The following is a 19,428-nucleotide window of genomic DNA, read 5'->3' on the forward strand; positions in this document are numbered from 1 at the left end:
TAGGAGAAATGATTTACGTACCAACAAAAATAAATAATAAGTAGGAGGAACGATTCACGCACCAACAAAAATAAATGTGAGAAATAATTTGAGAACCGGCAAAAAATAAGTAAATAAAATACATAAACAAATAGGAGAAATCGTTTGAGAACCGGAAAAAAATAAATAAAATACATAAATAAATAGGAGAAGTAATTAGAAAACCGGCAAATATATAGGAGAAATAATTTACACACCAAGAAAAATGAATATGAGAAGTAATTTAGACCTTCAAAATAAATAAACAAATAGGAGAAATGAATTGTGAACCGGCCAAAAACTAAATAAGCGGCAAGAAATTTACTCACCAGTGAAAAATAAAATTTAAATAATTTTTGAACCGGCAAAAAATGAGAAAAAAATTATAAATTAATTTGAGAAATATTATATGATTCGATAACCAGCAAAAACATTTATGATATTTTCTCGATTTTTGAAATACTTTCAATATAATCGAATACAAATTATTTTTGTCAAAGATTCAGTTTCGGTATCAAGTTCTTTTTTCTCCTGTATTTAAGTTTCTCGGAATCCCACTTAATCCGGATTTCTTCCGGACTCGATTAAGCCGGATTAAAAAAAACAGGATAAAAAGACGCTACTTAAGCTTTAATGTGTTAGTAAATTTTGTAGTTTCTAACCAAAAGTAACTAATATGGGCAGTAACGGATAGAAATCAAAATGAAAGAACTTCGTTGCTAAATAATTTTATTAATTATCTTTTATGGCTGATTTATATGAGAGTTTAGCCTGAATCCACGTTGAGTGTTTCTTAACAGATAAAAAAAGACCAATGTCTGACTTTATATGATAAGTGGAAAAAAATAATCTAATTTCGTTGAGAGAAATACAAAAAATGGTTGTGACACGGAATGCTTCGTTAAAAATAATTTTTTTTTAAATTTTTCTCTCGCGGAAATTTGAATTAGAAGATAACAAAATTTAAGAAAGAATAAACATCATGGGACTGTGAGGGTTAATGGATAGTTCAACACTTTTAGCTTATTTATCATTTTGATAACTACATTTTAGTAATTAATTTGATTACTTGCCCTTACTAATTGAAGCGCTTATTTCAGAAACCCCTACAACCGACAAAAAATTCGAAATTGAATTAATACTGGTTTGTTTGTTTTTAGTTGATCCATAGACGCTTCGTTTGGTGCAGAAACTCTCTAAAAACATTTTGTATAACCCCCCCCCCCCCATTTTGCGTTCCTGAAATATTCGTTTAGTGCCCCGCAAGCGACATTCCTTACGGGATTTTTGCACTCAAAATTTGTTAGAGATATCCGCACCGACGTCATTGCACGGTTTTATCTGATAGTAAAATGATCGAACAGGTCATTTCTGATTATTCTGCGTTTTGAAAGTTTGTTTTGAGGGTTCTAGTGATTAATTTCCGTTCTGCGCTCACAAAGTTTGAGAAAAAGTGTCTAGTGAATCGCAATCAGACGTGGAAAATCTGAAGAATGGTGTCGTTAATCCAGGCACGTACTAACTTGGTATAATAGACAAATCACGAGTTTAGGGAAAAGAATATGCCATTTACAAAAGTAAGACGATCACTCAGAAAACTCTTCCTGACAAAAGCAATTACAAATGTTCCGCCAAGTGTTTCGTACTTTGCACCAAAGTAGTTCTGAGTGAACTTCAAAGTAATTTCTATGTACTGAATGTGTGGAAAGCAAAAGCATACAAGATACGAATATTTGAAAAGTGGTGGCCATGCCCACACAAGAAAACTGTCAACTCAGACGAAACATCCGGAAGAAGCATTCGAAAGGAGAAAAAAGATTCCTATTTAAAATATCTACGGACGAAACACTTTGTCTTCAGGCATTGTTTACCTGGAAACGTCAAAGCCAAGAAATTCATTAATGGCTGGACTATGTCAACATCTTTTCGAAAGACCACTCGCCCTCCGCAACCACCAACTACGAATGCCAACTCTGTTGGAAAAATCCTAATCAACACGAAAAAAAAATTATAATTTGTAAAAACTTGCAGAATATACAACAGACTGTGCTGAATTATGTAACACGATTGCGAGTTGGCCGACATCTGAAGTCAAAATAAGAGAAGATTCTGACTATGCACAATAGCGAATGAGATATTACATGCGATTATTTTATTTCTAAAAAATATCTGTAATTGATCAAATTAAATTCAATGTTGCTAAAAAGTCAGCTTTGTTGATTTTTACACTTAACTAAACTTATTAATGCCATAAAAATGATAAAACAATGTTGTAAATTTGTTTTATTCCAGAAACCCCACAACTGCTATATTCTGTACCATAACAGAGGCTGGAATTTTACTTCTCTTCCCCATTCCCTTAACCTTAATGAATGTGGCACGTTTCCATTTCATGTACAGAAGCGTCCTTCACATTCAGGATATTTTTCATAAAAATATATCTGCTTTTACTTAAGTTAGAAAGTTTTTCTTGATTATCTCAAAATTAGAAATCTGCACTGATGGGGTTTGTGAAATAAGTGCTTCAATTTGTCTGACAACTTGGTCTTGGTAATTAGTTTGACTAATTGAAAACTCAATCTTAATGGGTGCATTGATAAATGTTCTTAATAATCAGTCAGTTCGATGACTTAGCCTTGATGGTTGTTTCGGTAATTATGAACAGTTTGTTAGATAAGCGTATATTAGTATCAGTATAAAGCATGAAATTTACACTGGTGTACAACATGAAAATGAAAAATATGTAGCATTATACCATATATTAATTTTTATGCTGCAGACCGATTCAAAACCCAACAACCAATTTCACATGATTTCAACAAATGATCTATTTTGCATTCGATGGAGGGCAGAAGCTGTCCTGATCGAACGCCTGCTTGTGTAACTTATATACAAATACAAAGGCCGCAACAGACAAGATGCCCAACGAGGTGGCTGAGAAAAGATGCATATGAAAATATGGTTGTCGAATATGTATCTAAACTATATCAAAAATACAGTAACTCATTAAGAGCACTAAAAAAACTAATAATTATGATAAAATATAAATTTTACTAACTGCACATAAAAAATTAAGGTTGTCTTGTGTAAGTATGGATAGCTCCTCGATTCACCCCAACACTTCAACACGTTTATGTTATTTTTTTCTAAACGGTCAATCCTGTCAAAATTGACGACCCCCGAGGGTAAGCTACTCCATTTTTTTCACAACCCTATTAAAGAATAACTTCCAGTAACACCCCAACCTGGAATTACCCCTTACCAATCGATACTGGTGTCTCCTTTGTTGAAGCAGTTGATTCCCGATGTATTTAATAACTCATCTTCCATTTTATCCACCCCATTGAAAGTTTTGAACACTTCGAAAATTTCCCCACGACACCTGCGCTCTTCCAATGTAAACATTTTCAAATAATCTTTCTTCATAGCTTATGTCTCGAGTGGCATCAAGAGCACGCGTGGCTCTTCTGTGCACCTCCTCGACCAAATCAATGTTCCTCTGTAAGAATGGTCTGCAAAACCTAACAGCATATTCCAGGATGATACTAAGCCCCGGAATCAACAGAGCAGATTATTGTTACACTAGAACCCCTGCTGCCATCACAAGAAATTTAAAAAAAAAAATTGACATCATAATGGGTTGACTAAAGCAAAATATTGCATTTCCCGTTGGTTTCAAACCCAACTACATTCATATTTGCTCACACTAAAACCGTAATTGCTGGGATTCTTCGGCAAACGTAAAAACATGGCGCATGGAATTCACGCCGGTATACGAGACAAAGATGACTAATATACACTACCATACCGTGTATTGTTAATATTTCATGATGCACACCGGTTTAGAAACCGGTCAAGATTCACAACAAATAACTTCGTTATCATACGATAGATGTCAGCAGAGTCTATCATATTGTCGAAACTATCACATTGATCTAATTCCGCTTGATTCGATCAATAATGACCCGTTTATCAGATTGTATGGACAATCTATCAGCTATGATCAATAAATATTCAGGAAAAAATGCATATATATCTGATTGAATTTGTCCCAATATGCTTGAATCTTTACTTTAATATCTATTTCACTGTTGAATATTCATTTCGTTCGAGTGCCATTACCAGGAATTTAGTGAAAATTCAATGGAAGAAAATTAACAAAACACATTTATCCTAATAATAAATATATTCCTTCCCAATCAATTGACCATGAAAGAAACACAGGAATTTACTTACTATCGGAAAATTGCAATAAAACGGGAATACTAAGAAAACTCTCTTAATAAAAAAATACTTAAAGAGAAAGAGTAAAAAACTCTTTTAATGCACATAAAGGATTAAAGATAATCCTTTGTTCAAGGAATTTCCACGATGGTTATTTGCACGAGTTTCTGTTTTTCTTGGGAAGTTCCGTTCCTTTCCTCGAAGGCCTGTTTTTGTGATGGTTTCTAGAATAATCCGATGGGAATGAGACAAAAAACCCGGAAACTAAAGTTCATGTAATGAATATTTTTATTTTTTTGAAATATGTTGTGTCTAAATTTGAAATTCATATTAACGTATGATATTATTTTTCATTGAAAAACATGTAAATCGTTAAGATTAGAATCACTGCATTTGTCACATTCGGAATTTCTTGAATATCATACCCGTCTTAAACACTTATTATGGTTTATGCTGCAGTAAATGTGATAAATGCGGTTATAATAACCTGTTCTTTATACATTCTTACCGAGATTTTGGTAAATTCGACACGTTCCTGTTAATTTGTTACTTTTTTAACTTTAATTTTAAATATCCATGAAAAATAATATTGTAAAATAATTGGACATATTAATCTCTCGGGTTCGTATAGTGGATTGCCGAATAATTTGCGAATGGCGCAAACGATAGGCAGCGCATACAGTGTTATGACCAAGCACACATATTCATACAAGATCATCAGACTTCAGAAGCCTCGATTTTTTATATGGGAAGTGGGGGGGGGGGTTTGTTTGGTTTACTGAAAAACAGGGTGCAGACATTGAACATTGACGGACCGGAAGACTCCCTGCTCCACATCTCTCGGAGATGTGGAAGAATTCCCAAAGGTTGGGTGTGTACCAGAATGTATACAAGCAAACTTCACACTGACACGTTACAAAATCTGAAGAATAACATTCTTAAAGGAACACCGCAACGCATAAATGAAACATCGAGAACCCGCATGCCTTCAAGAAACTGGCGCCCACTACAACAGCTGCCCTAATTACAATGGATGATACTCGAACGTACAGTCCACACCACCCCCCCCCCCCCACGCCCCACAAGGGCAGTTACATATTAAGCACATGATTATATGTATGGTGTCTTTTGTGATGCATCTCAATTTGCGTAGGACGGTTCTATATGAACCACTTTGTACTATAAAATTATATAAAGTTAGGAGGACAAATTCATATATAATGGATAAAAATCTTCAATAATTTGGGGGCACCTATTTGACTCAGACCCAGATAATTAACCAGTGAACGCCCCCTTCCCCAGCGTTGAAAAAATATCGAGAGCCCGATTCCTTCTACAATTTACCTCATGTTTCGATTGGGCAAGTGAAAACACGCAATGACGGAACCTCCAGACCAACCATGACCCCCGCTCTGTCCCCCTAGGGGATTAAGCTGGTTCGTCTCAGGAGACGTGGGCCGTGGTGGGAAATCCGACATCCAAGACCGGCAAACCACCCGCAGCAGGCCAATGACGGAACCAACCACGTTCCGGGGTCCCTTTTTTAGGTCAGTGTAAATTTATATGGCCCTATTTTCTTCTCATGGCCCATGTCATGTTCACGACCCCACTCCTCACACACGAGTACACATACAAGGTCCTTTCTGCTTATGCTAGTAGAGAGATAATTCTTTGTTTTTAAGTTAAATTTATAGAGGTTAAATCTAACAAAGTGGTGAAATTCAGCGAACTTCCCTCCAGTGGGGAACCTATGCATGGTCGTCATGGGGGAACCACGGGCTATACCTCGACTCATGCGTTAAGATAGCCCTGGGTCCTTGGACAGTATAGTAACATTCTTTTTTCATCATATTTTTCTCAAAAGCTTTATTTCTTCATTTTATAATTTTTTCACAGCTCTCTGTGGCCCCCTTAGCCCCGTGCCATGGCGCCCCTTGAATTTGGTTTTCAGACGTGCCTTCCCCCTACCCCTAGGATACCTCTGGAGACCAGAATATAGAGTAAACCAGGTTGAGGAAAATTGCCCAATGATGTCCATAATAACTCCACGCTTGTGTGTGCGAATGGAAAATATTTTTTTCCTTTTTCATCAAGCGCATAATATGAGCTATTCGGATTAAAATTATTCGGATTAGCGGGGTTCTAGACCGAAAGGGGGGGGGGTAATCTTCACTATGTTTTGATGCAGAGCGGACGTCAAAGAGGCATTTGCGGCAGAGAAAATTCAAAAAATCACATTTATTCAAACATTTTTTGAAATAAGCAAAAAATGTATTCATGACATTTTGGCTAAACATCCGATGATAAAATTTGATCGGAAATAAACATTAATTGTCACCACTTTCTTGTGTCCCCCAGTGGCCATTGACGTGACTGTGTTTGATTTTGCCTCTCAAAGAAACTGGTTTATGGCTGAAGGGATAGTGTTTGATTTTTTGCAGCTCAGAAATGGGTTTATGGCTGAGGTGATTGTGTTTGATTTTGCGGCTAAGAAATTGGTTTATGGCTGAAGTAATAGTACGGGGGCTATACCCCGTACAAATGATAGTGTTTGATTTTGCCGCTCAAAAACTGGTTTATGGCTGAGGTGATTGTGTTTCATTTTGCCGCCAAGAAACTGGTTTATGGCAGAGGTGCTTGTGCGTGATTTTATCGCTCAGAAATCAGTTTATGACTGAGGTGATTTTGTTTGACTTTGACGTCGGAAACCGGTTTTTCAGAGGGTGGGAGTGACGTAGTGGCTGCGGGTGTAAATCTAGCTTAATATAGTCTCACGCTTGTGTGTGTAAGGCCAGAATTACGCTATAAAAGTTTGATTAAATAACTTTTACAAAATTTTAAAGGCACCTAATAAGTCTATAGGTTACATTCGCTCAAATGCAACCGACGCGCTTATTGGTTGGATTTTTTGTTTCATAAAATAACTTCTTTAAAACTTTTATAGTGCAATCCCGACCTAATAAACCCCCTCTAATACGAATCCCTTTTAGAGCGAATAGCTCATATAAAGGTATTTGAAAAAAAAAATTCGACGATTTTTCCTTGATTTTTTTTTTCAAGCACCTTTATATGAGCTATTCGCAATAATGGGATTCGTAGTAGCGGGAGTTTAAATCAGTAACTTATCTTTTTTATGTCTATATTAGGTAAAATATTTCTAACTTATAACATTGTTAAATCTCGCCAACTCAGTACAATTTAGTTTCGCAATTCAATACCCCGTACAAATATTTTTCCCGGTTTCGGAGTAATTTCATCTCTCCATGTGACCTTTACAGATGCACCTCGTCGCTTTCGTGGACGGTCCCTACCCGGGGAAAGATGGCGCATTCTTCCTCCATCTCCAGCATCCCTAGGAAACAGTAAGGAGGATATAGGAAAAATCGGGAAGAGGATGTGGGTGTGCTGCTGCACACACGTGACGCGGGGTTCGTATCCCGTTCAAGGAAAACATCTTCCCACCCTCCGCGATGAAATGTGTTCGCTCCATCCTCATTGGTCGATCGCAGAGAACCCAACGACCCCACCGCACTCTAGCGCGGGCCCTCACACCCGCAGCAACTGCTGGGCCCCCCTAGAATTTTTACATTCGCGGCATTTTAGGAGCCCCCAGTTTCTTCTTCTTATTATTATCATCACATATAATACGTTTCGAGAACGGAAAAAAAAAATTATGGATATTTTTTCATGATTCATTAGTTCGATATTTTAATGAATTTTTCATCCTGATTGATCATCGATAAATTTGATTTTCATTATAGGCTTAAAAAAAAAATTGTTTTTGTGTTATCTAGGAATCTCCAGAAAAACGGTGAAATTCCTCCGCTTTTTTTCTCGGACTGTTTTTTTGGAGAATGAAGTAAACTCTTCCCCTGTAGACCGGGATTTAGAAAGAAGGATCTCGGAGAAGAGGAAATATGAATGGTGATAAGTGATCAAAGGGAAATAGAAGTTCATTATTTTACTCGTTTTCTCTCTGGAACTGTTTCGGTGCTATGGAGGAAACTTTATGTCATACAACGAATGGAACTGTTCCGCCAGTATCTTCATCCTGTGTGAGAAAAGATTCGCAACCATTTGGATAACACATCAAGGAATGTTTTATTTTGGGTAGAATATTATTTCAGTATCGAAAATTATCCACCTAATTATTGTATATTTATAGATACTTATAATATTTGAAAGAAATGTTTTAACTTTTTATTTGGATGTTCCTTGAGAAATGTGTTTTGAATGTGCTTAGTATCAACACCTCACGAAAGAGTGCTATGAATTATCAAACAGCGGATTTTTTTTTAAATATTAATAATACTTCTCAAACTATATATACCATGATTTATAATACCGGTTACAGATCTTGAAACTGACTAATCACAGACTTATACAGAAAATATTGTGCATAATACCGCAAGTGTTCCATATTATCATAGGTTGTGTGCTATAAATACAGAATATTTAGTTACTGAAGAAGAAGAAGAAAAACATTCGAGAGTCTTTCAAAGATTGTGAACTGATAATTGTTCATATAATTTTTTTTTGGATATTATTAGAAGAAATTATTTACGGAAAAAAAAAAAACTATCCAAGCTTTTATGATATATAGTGCGGATTTATAAACAAATACAAATATATATGGAGTTATGGCGCTGATGTTAGCTCGTTTATACGCGCCATTGAGTTATTACGGGAACGGAAGGACGTTCGTAATGTTCAAAGTCTAGAAGAGTAAAAAAAAAAAGCACAGAGAGAGTAAAGAGAGAGCAAGAAGATGGTCTATTTTCAATGTAAAAGTGATAGAATTTATGAAATTTTCTTGCTGGTGGCATTGGTTAGCATAAAGTCATGATGTGGAAGTGTGTAACTGTGGTGTTGATTCACTTGATCCTGCAAGGTGAGTTATCCGCCTTATATATACCTATTTTGTTTGAGAAAATGATAATTATAATGATTACGGAGATTTTTACGATTTTAACAATTTTTAATTTGAGAAGCATACAAAGAAGCGTAAATCATCGTTTACAATTTTGTAATTCAAGTTTTAAGTACTTTCAATGATTATTTATCTTTTTTTAGTTTGGTTACATTCATTTTTGTTCGTTCTCTTGAAAACTAATAATTACAATTTATTATAGTTATTGAAGTTTACAGTTTTTTGAGTTACAATTTCAATTGTTTTTTAATTGGAGAAGTATATAGAAAAGGTATAGATAATCGTATAATTTTTTTATTATTCAGGTTTTGGGAAATTTTAATGATTAATTAACATTTTCAACTTGAGTAATATCGAAATTATATCTCTCCATTGAAAAAAATAATAATTATAATTCGTGATTCTTGCGATTTCTGAGTTGTGTATTACAGGGATTTCAATCGTGTTGAACTGGAGAAGCATTTAGAAAAGTGTAAATCCCCGTTTAAAATGTTATTATTCAAGTTTTAGAGAATTTTAATAGTCAATTTACTTATATTCATATACATCTCTCTTCGTCCTGAAAAATAATTACCTTTATTTCTGATAGTTACAGAGATAATTTTGAGGGTTGTAATTTAAATCGTGTTGAATGGGAGAAGATAAAAATAATGAATTATCGTTTAATATTTTCATAATTTAAGTTTTAGGAAATTTCAACGATTAATTATCATTTTAATTTAATTATATTCATATCACATCTCTCTTCATATTAATTTATGATAATTACAGACATTTAAAATTTCAATTGAGGTCAACTGGTGAAACATAAAGACGAACGAATTATCGCAAATTTTTTTTAAATAATTTTAGGCGGTTTTTGTAATCAATCATAATTTTAATTCATTTACATTCATTTTATATTTACCTTTCTCTCGAACAAAAATAATTTCTGATAATTAAAGAGATTCACATTTTCTGAGTGTTACAATTTCAATTGTACTGAATTGAAGCATTTTAAAGCTGGACTATCGTTTAAATTTTAATAACTCAAGTTTTAGGGAACTTGAATGATTAATTATCAAAGTATAAAATTAATGATTAATTATTAAACTATATTTAATTTACTTGTAATCATAACATTGCATTCCCTTCAAAGGAAAAAATACTAATATTATTTCTGATAATTACAGATAATTAATTTAATTAATTTACACTTTCGAAGTATTACAAGGATTTCAATCGTGCTGAATTAGAGGAGAGTACAAAAAAGCTGCAGAAAAGAAAAACAAAATTATAGTTTGAATTTTTACAAAAAAAAAATTATGTTTTATTTAACTTATATAGTTAATTATATCAATCAATTCAATTATATCAATCTTTATTTAATTATAATTATGCAATAATGGTTATTTTATTAAACTATTTTAAATTACTGTTATCAAATATTTTTTTTTTCATCTATTCTTGTCAAATGGTCTTTACTAGTTTGTGATTCGTGAATATTCAAAAACAAAAATTGAATATATTTAAGAAAGTTAAGAGGGATTCGGAATTGAAATTAGTTTATTATATTTTAATTTAACTATAATCATATGAAAATTACTACTTTGTTCCAATACTTTTTTGATATTTTTTTACAAGTAATTTTATCATATATTCTAATCAAGTATTGGCTTCAGATTTATGAATCTCAAAATTCAGAACTAAGTAACTATTATTTTGAAGATATTGGTAGAACAAAATCGGATTTCCATACTAAAATTAGGAAACAATGAGAGAATATTGAAATCTTCCAATTTTTATCGTGTAATATCTCGGATAAATGTTGAGGAATAATACGCAATATATCCAAGATATATACTTGGTTTATATGGCTCTGGAAATATATATTTATGTACACCATATAATATTCTGGAAATTTTAAAAAGAAATATCGTGATGGAATGAATAGATTAAGAACGATTTTGTGTTGTACTCCATGATTTTTTTGGGCGCATCATAAGTAATCAACATAATAAATCACTGCATATCAAAATCGAGTTTTATCCACGTGATCTTAGAATAATCATTTGCATGCAAGAAAAATTCATGAAAATAAAGAAAAAATAATGCTGTGACATCATATAAAATTTCTTTCAGGTCATTAAGGATCTTGATAATGAGATTAATGAAAAGAAACTGGAATTTTACCTTGATTAAAATTAATAATTCCTAGTCGGGAATCCAATTGTATGAAATTTAGTTTTCTTAACTGCTCCTATAAAATATCGATTTGTATATTTCGGTTATTTCTAGTGCACCAATACGACTACAATGGCTCCTTCATGAAACTTACACATTCCACTGTTTTTCGTTATTTCAAAAGCGAAGATTTACTGAAATTAAGTATAAATTCTAAGATTTTATTGTTGTGAAGTAGATATGGTTTTAAGAACGTTTTTCCCTATACATTAATGAGCTTATATTGAACTGATTTGTTTGCTCAAGGGAATTGCCACCGAAACACCTACATTTTAATTAGCTTACGATGTATCATAATTGCAGTGGTATTATGATATTATTATATTATTGTATATCAACTGGTTATTTTCCATTAATTAAATAGAAAATACCTTCTTCGAAATAAACGTGGCTGTGTGTTATTTCGGGTGAGAAAAAATATCGATATTGGAAATATATTCTTGCGGAACTGGGAAGTAACTGCATAAAATACGAATAAACTTGCAAAAATAATAAATTGTATTTTCTATTTTTCAGAAACGAACTATTAACTAATACTATTTCTCAGAATATAGTGTGATAGAGATAAGCGGACCGTGCATTCTGTTGTCACGTACCTCCTATATATCCGGATGTAGTAGTGCTGGGGGAGTACGGATTTTTTGATGAAATGAGACGAAATCGGTATACAATGGAACCTCCCATTAGCGACACTTCTTTTTGAAAAAATAACATGATTCAATGATAATCCTAACCCATTAACGGTCACCTCTAGTTGACGGACGAAATTTTCGATCCCAAGTGTGTCCGTTATCTAGATGTTTCCCCTGTATGAAGAAGACTGATAATAAGAGCTTTGCATACATCATATATACGTGCATCCCTTTCCGGACTGCACCGATTCCGGCATCTAGAATTTTCTCCCCAAACAGCATAAATCGTGTAGTTTAATTTGTTCTCGTTCTATCACAAAAATTGGAAATTTGCCTGGTTTTAATGTATACAGAAAATGGACACGTTTTTAAGACAAAATTTTAATTCATCGACGCGTTTCCCAGCCCTCAACAGGACCTCGTGGTCAGAAATCACACAAATGAATCCTAGACGGGTGATGTTTATGTCTGGTCGTCCGGAGAGTTCGCCTTGGTATTTGCTGAGGCCAGATAGTTTGGCTATTGCCCAACACTGTCGGCGACTTTTACATAATTTTGATTTTGAAAAAGAGTTTGTTTTTAAAAAAGCAACACATTACAAATACAATACAAAATAATTCCGAACTGAATTTTTCCGAGGGATACTTCATCAGAACTTTCCAGGACTTCCTCGTTAATGATGGAAAAGGAACACGCCACCTATTTCTTCAGCTTGGACAGGCTTTATTAACCTCAATCGAGGCAGAATTTTGCAACAGATGGCGCCCCAATTCGCATCCAAACACCAGCATATACAAAAGCGAACTCTCCGGACGACCAGACATAGACACATCACCCCTCCACGACTCATTTTGTGTGATTTCTGACCACGAGGTCCTGATGACGGGTCTCCATTGTAGAGCCCAAACGCGTCGACCAGTCGGCCGATTAAAATTTTATTTGTCTTAAAAACGTGTCAATTTTCTTTATACATTGTTCTCGTTTTTGTATGAAAAAAATCATAATCGAGTTAACCAACATTCAAATTGGCTTCTGGATTTCAGGTGTCCAACTTTTTTGGTTTTCTGGGCCGTATGGTAAGAAGAAAAGACCGTTCAGGATCACCTGTAGAAGAGAAATAAAACAATTTTAGATCACTCCCGAAATGCAAATAATAGCTGACGAGGCCATTTTTGGAGCCAAATTGACAATTTTGAGGGCAAAAAATAAAAATACAAAATGCGGGAAAATTTTTTTCGTTTTCTTATCGCTGATGAAATTTACTTAAAATCTATTCGAAACGGTATAATCATTTCTTGGAACCATATTTAATTTATGCAAGTTTAAAAGTCCTTGTTGCACAGCATGGATATATCACATGGGGGCTATGGTTCTTGTATTGAAATTATATATTTTTAATTCATACGAAATGACAAAAAAATTCCTATGAAAAAAAAATGCGAATTTTTGAATTCATGGTTTTAATAATAGGTGGCGCAGTGGTAAGATGCTCGTCTTCCACCATGAAGGTTACCGTAAACGTAAGGAAAAAAAAAAAAGAACATCAGCAACAAGTTTTTGCCTACTGAGCCTGGGGCGACCACCAACGAATGGCATCTTCTTTTCCCCCCACCAACTCCACTGGTTGGAAATTGCCGTATGGCGATATATGACCGGAGTTGGGTGTGCGGTAAAATAGGTTAGAAAGAAAGAAAAAGTCTTTCTGGATATAGATCTTTTTTTCGATTCCGAGCTTACAGCGATTCCTAACCAGCGTCAGAGTAGAATGGTTCGCATATATTGCGTGTACAGTCGAATCCCGTTTTAACGAATACCGTTATAGCGGAAATCTAATCTCCCTGATAAGTTTACAAAGGAACAATGCAAAAAAAACCAGAATTCCTTTATAACGAAATTTCGTTATAACAAAGTGATTTCTCCGGTGTCTTGGAGTTCGTTATAACGGGATTCGACTGTATTATATATCTTGGGACGAGTAAGAGAAAAATACGATATACGGTTTCAAAATAATTCATTGAAAGTTCGACCATCTAAAATACGGAGATCTATCTCTGCTTCTGTATTTGACCCGTTGACACCGTTTGGTAATGACATTTTCCATTCGAAATTAATTTTTTTCCCTTTACCAATAAATGGTGGGAGTGGTTAAACTTAGTGTTTTTATTCTTCCTAAAAATCAAAGTCATCTTTAATGGGCTAAGTTTCATTAAACTGATTAGTAGTTTAGGGAGATAAACCCCAGTACAACAGTTATATTGAAACGACTGAAATTGACTGAAATCCTTAAGATACCGTCACTGTATGTCTTCAATCACTTTCCGACAATGCCTCAAGAAAGCAATACCCCATCTATAGCAGCTATGTAAATTGAAATACCATTCCGCAATCCGACAATAATTTGTATATATGTGTGGTTAAAATATATTTTACATTAAGAATGTTTCACACTGAATTCATATAAAACTTATAAAACATATAAAATAAAATATATAGTCTTTATAGATACATGAAATAGGTTTAATGGCCTCCAGACCAACCGTGGCCCACACTCTGTCCTCTTTAGTGAATATAAGCTGGTTCGTCTCAGGAGACGAGGGCCACGGTGGAAAATCCGACATCCAAGACCAGCAAACCACCCGCACCAGGCCGGACAGCGCCAAGCGAAACAACAGCAGGAGTCCCCCTCCCCCCACAATTTCCCCATTTACTGTACATAAAATGTGACATATTAAATACATAGATATAGGGGGAACAGATATAGAGCCGGGAGTGATGTTGAAAAATAATAGTACTGGGGGAAAAGGCTCTGCCCCCCCCGTCCCCTTAGGCGGCCAACCCTCCGCTCCCTTTCCACTTTGCAACATATCATCAGAGTGCTATGAAAAGGTGCATGTCAAAGCATCAGTTTACTGTAGTAGCGAATTTTACAATAATAAAGCAACAAAAAGCAAATGTAATACATCAAGCACCCCCAGAAAACCTCCCCCATGAGGGTCCCCAGAACCTCTGGAGCCCTGTTGAACCTCGAAAAATTTTCACTTGTATTCATTGCACCAACAAATAAATCCTGGGGCCCCAATTCGCAGAATTTTGGCAGAGGCCCAGACTGGCTTTGTTTCAGACTTCCACAATTGCAAATATTTCACAGTGTAAAAAAAAAACAAAAAACAATGCGATTCATCCACGGGGGGTCCCCGAAATGATACCTGTGAACTTTTCCATGGGAACGACGACCTGAACGTTTATCGGGCATCCCGCCTGTGAGGGCCACAGAAAAGGGCATAAAATAAGACAACAAAAAAACAACGCAACACATAAACTACACACAACTGGAGAACTGGAGAAACCGCGAGACACCCAGGCTCTGTCGCAAGAAGCAACGTAAGCACTTCGGCTCCCCCCAACCCCCAACCGGGGGGGGGGGGTAGGGAACCACGGCATCTCCGGTAAAACCAAAATTAACAACTACACACAACTAAATACAAGGGTGTGATCTCCCAAAGGGGACCTATGTCCGTCCCTCGTCAGATGCATGAAAATAATACAAATGTTTTCGCGGGGCAATGCAGCGTTTTATATACAGGGTGGACAAAAAGTCCGTAGAAAATTTTTAAAATTAATAAAAACTGGAAAAAGGACCGAAGTAAGAAACGGTTTGCAGGGTTAGTATCGCTAGGTCACAGGGATTTTTTTAAGACAGCCGATAGGTAGCGCTGACGTGCACAAGTCAAAGAAAAGATACACAAATAACGAACAGAATGCCTCCAAATCGTTTATTACAGCAGTATGTGTTCCACATGACCACAGGGTGTAACACATTGCAGGCGAGTCACAAATCCACCAACGGCAGAGTCCACGTACACGGTTTACAACGGTGAACTGATTGTGGATTAGGAACGCAAGTTCTTAATACCGTCTCATTAGCATATTTCCACCGAATTCGCTCGTACCAGCGCTACCTATGGGTTTTTTTGTATTTTTTCCCGTCTTAACAAAATTCCCTTAGCGATGCCCTGCAAATCCTTATTATTATTCTTTTAAGTTTTTTCGGTTATTTTTCCGGTTTTTGCTCATTTTTAAAGTTTTTACTGACTTTTTGCCCACCTATTATATACAAGGTGCTTAGCAAACGGAGGGTACGACATTTTACTGGCGGACCATTGATCCTAGAGGTATACTTTCAATTAGAAAGAGTTTCCAAATAATGTGTGGTACCCAGGTTTATCATTCATGAAAGGGTGTTGCATACTTATTGAATTACAAAAAAAATAACTTTTTTATGCAGTCCCTGTATGCCCCAGAACTCAGTTCGAAAGTTGTTGCACTGTCGCTCCCGATCCCAACACAGAGCATTCCACGTAAGTTTTTAAGTGCAATATTCACTGAGATATTCGGATTCAAAAACTGAGTAATTTGGGGGCGGGGAGCGGGGAACACCATTAAATGTGGACGTGACGGTTTTCCGACATTTAACGCTGCCCCCCACCCCAATTTGCTCTGTTCTTCGAATCCGAATATTTCAGTGAATTATTGCACTTAGAAACGTGGAACATTTTGTGTTAGCTTCAAGAGAGAGACAGGGCAACAACTTTCCAACTGGGTTCTGGAGCACACGGGGACTGCATAAAAAGTTATGTTTTGTTATTTAATAACTATATGCAACACCCTTTGTACATGAATGATAAACCTGGGTACCATACATTATTTGGAAACTTTTTCTAATTGAAAGTATACCTCGGAGATCAACGGTTCACCAGTAAAAGTAAAATGTCATACGCCTTTTTTGCTATGCACCCTGTATACATGTATGATACCATGTACACATACACAGCAAATTGATTTGCTCTCACATAGTGTTTTAAGCGCATGTGGTTATTGGTTTCTTCATTAAACTTCATAAATTACTAGCTGTACCCCGCGGCTTCGCTCGCGTGGATTCGGTCAACTGAAAACTGCTCTACAATGATTTTCCCCATAGGACATTTGCACCACGTTAGGGGTTAAATTTTCAGAAATCCCATCGTAGTGATTCTCGGTATTATAAAATATAATACTTACCAAATTTCATATTTATAACTTCTGCTGTTTGGACTCAATGATGATTGCGGCATGTAACCTTTGGAAATCCTTTCCCCTTTCCATACGACCCCCTTAGAGGTTGAATTTTGAAATATAATTTTTTATTGAGTATGTGTGAGTTCGGCTCGGCATGATTTCTGCACATGTAACACTTGAACCCCAAAATGACCCCCGTTAGGGGTCGTATTTCGAAAAGCCCTTTCTTAGTGGGTCTTTACTTCATGAAATAAAACCACTGGCCAAATTTCATAATTATAACTTCAGTGATTTCGGATCTGCGATGATGAATCAGTGAGTCAGTCAGGACATGCCATTATAGTGGAACCTCCCTTAACGGACAATCCCCGTTAGAGGACACCTCCCGCTAGCGGACACTCTTCTGATCCTCGGTCCCATGGAATAGGGCTTTAATGTATTCCACTCCCCGTTAACGGCCACTCCCGTTAGCGGACAGTAAAATCATTCAAACTATTTTTTTTTCCAAACTCTAATTTGTGAACTTGCGTCCATAAATCTCGAGAATTTACCCTATTCAATGGTGATTATGTTTTATTCCAAGCTCGTATTGGTAAATACGATAAAATCCATCAATAAATTACTTGATTAACTTAACGTAACTATGGTTCAAGACGGTGAATTCGAATGGTAATGTTGGTTTTGCTTGTTGATATGTGTGAAGACAGCCAACATTACAAGACTGATAATGTTGTTATGAACGTTTTTATTGTCTTTTCATTGATGAGGGGGGAAAAAGAAGGTTATATAATTTTTTCCATATTTATCAGACTTTCCAACTTTATTTGGGAATTATGCATAATCACCGGTAAAAGTGGTAAATGTAGTGAAATTTAATCAAATTTTCTTTATCGAGACGATTGATGATTATGAACAACTACCGGTGTATCACTTTTACACACAGTGACATATAGGAACCAATTGCGACCTCCAGACCAACCGTGACCTCTGCTTCGTCATTGGGTCTGTTCCCCCTAAAACTAATTGCGACTGAGACGGTGAACGTCGTATATATATATGTGAAAATCATGTGAACGAGGTTCTTTATATCGTACCTACCAAACAGCGGACACTCCCTGTTAGCAGACAAAAGTTTTATTCCCACGGGTGTCCGTTATCGAGAGGTTCAACTGCATATACAGTGGAACTTCGGTTAACGAGCTTAATTCGTTCACGAACGTGCTCGTTATACGAATCGCTCGTAATTCGAATCAAACACCCCATAGGAAATAATGGAAACACCGATAATTAATTCCACAATTATTCATTCACATAAAAATGACTAATAAGAACAGCATTTAATCAATAATGCAATGCAATAACAATAATAATACATAATACAATAAAATACATATATTGGAAGAGCCAATGAATTTTCAGAGATATTTACCTTGGCCCGCGCGAAATCAGTGAAATTCCCTCTTGCGGGGAGGGCGTCTCAACATCATGGGTCCTCAGGAAAAGTGCAAGGTCGTCTTAAGAGCCCCATCGGCTTCCCCCACTGGGATAGTAATTTTTCTAAGGCCCCGTACTTGGATAGAAATGTCTGTCTAGTATGCTATTCACATATTCGAGCTCTCGCAAATTTTAATAAAATATCGTTATCATGAGCACCCCTTTCTAACTTGAGGCCACCGAGGCATTCCAGGGTGGGCCCACGTATTAAGACGGCACTGACAAAATGTTCTGGGGCCATGCGTACGTAGAGAAGTAATAGCTCACATATTAATTACATCCAGAAATTGTTGTACCAGATCTTATCATGTGCCCCCCTTATGAATATGAGGGTCCAGGTACTGCCCATATGGGCCCATGGATTTAGACGGTCCTAGTTCCATGCTGTGCTGGATTCAGAAAGTATTAATAGTTTCTCCCACCATAATTCACTTGAAATCTCTCTCTATCACCTTTCTCTCTCTCTAAGGGCCCCTCTTCTGCATTCTTCCGTTATTCCCTTTTATCTGATTTTAACCTGTGCCCCCCCCCCAGAATATCCCAGAGACCCTAGAGGGTCATGTGGCACCATGGTAAGAACCACTGCAATCCAACATGTTAATAACATAAATCATTGATCTGATATATCTGCTGCCATCTAGCGAATAAAACTAATTGATTTTTTTTATTTACATTGGTAAAAGGTTTTGAATTGGAGAAATATATTAAAAAATAATATAATATAGTATGATAAATATATTGATAAATAATAATATTTATTAAATTATTGAATTTGGTTCAAAAATGTATTGGTTGATATTTTTTAAAAGTAAAATAATATTGGTAAATCTGCAAAGTAGGTTCGTTCTTGGT

General features: G+C 35.7%; 1 protein-coding gene across 1 annotated transcript in view; it reads left to right on the plus strand.

Moving 5' to 3' along the window:
* Positions 1 to 7,789: 7,789 nt before the first annotated feature.
* The window catches only part of LOC149080792 (acetylcholine receptor subunit beta-like 1), a 110,192-nt gene continuing 98,553 nt past the window's right edge, over positions 7,790 to 19,428 (plus strand). The window contains exon 1 of the mRNA XM_089237477.1: positions 7,790 to 9,133. Coding sequence (XP_089093603.1) covers positions 9,085 to 9,133 — 49 coding nt within the window. The 5' untranslated portion in view covers positions 7,790 to 9,084. The remainder of the gene's footprint in view (positions 9,134 to 19,428) is intronic.

This window comes from Pholcus phalangioides, unplaced genomic scaffold (assembly GCF_987345545.1).
Source record: "Pholcus phalangioides strain wild (caught in Gottingen) unplaced genomic scaffold, Ppha-v1.0 ptg000010l_1, whole genome shotgun sequence".
NCBI lineage: Eukaryota > Metazoa > Arthropoda > Arachnida > Araneae > Pholcidae > Pholcus > Pholcus phalangioides.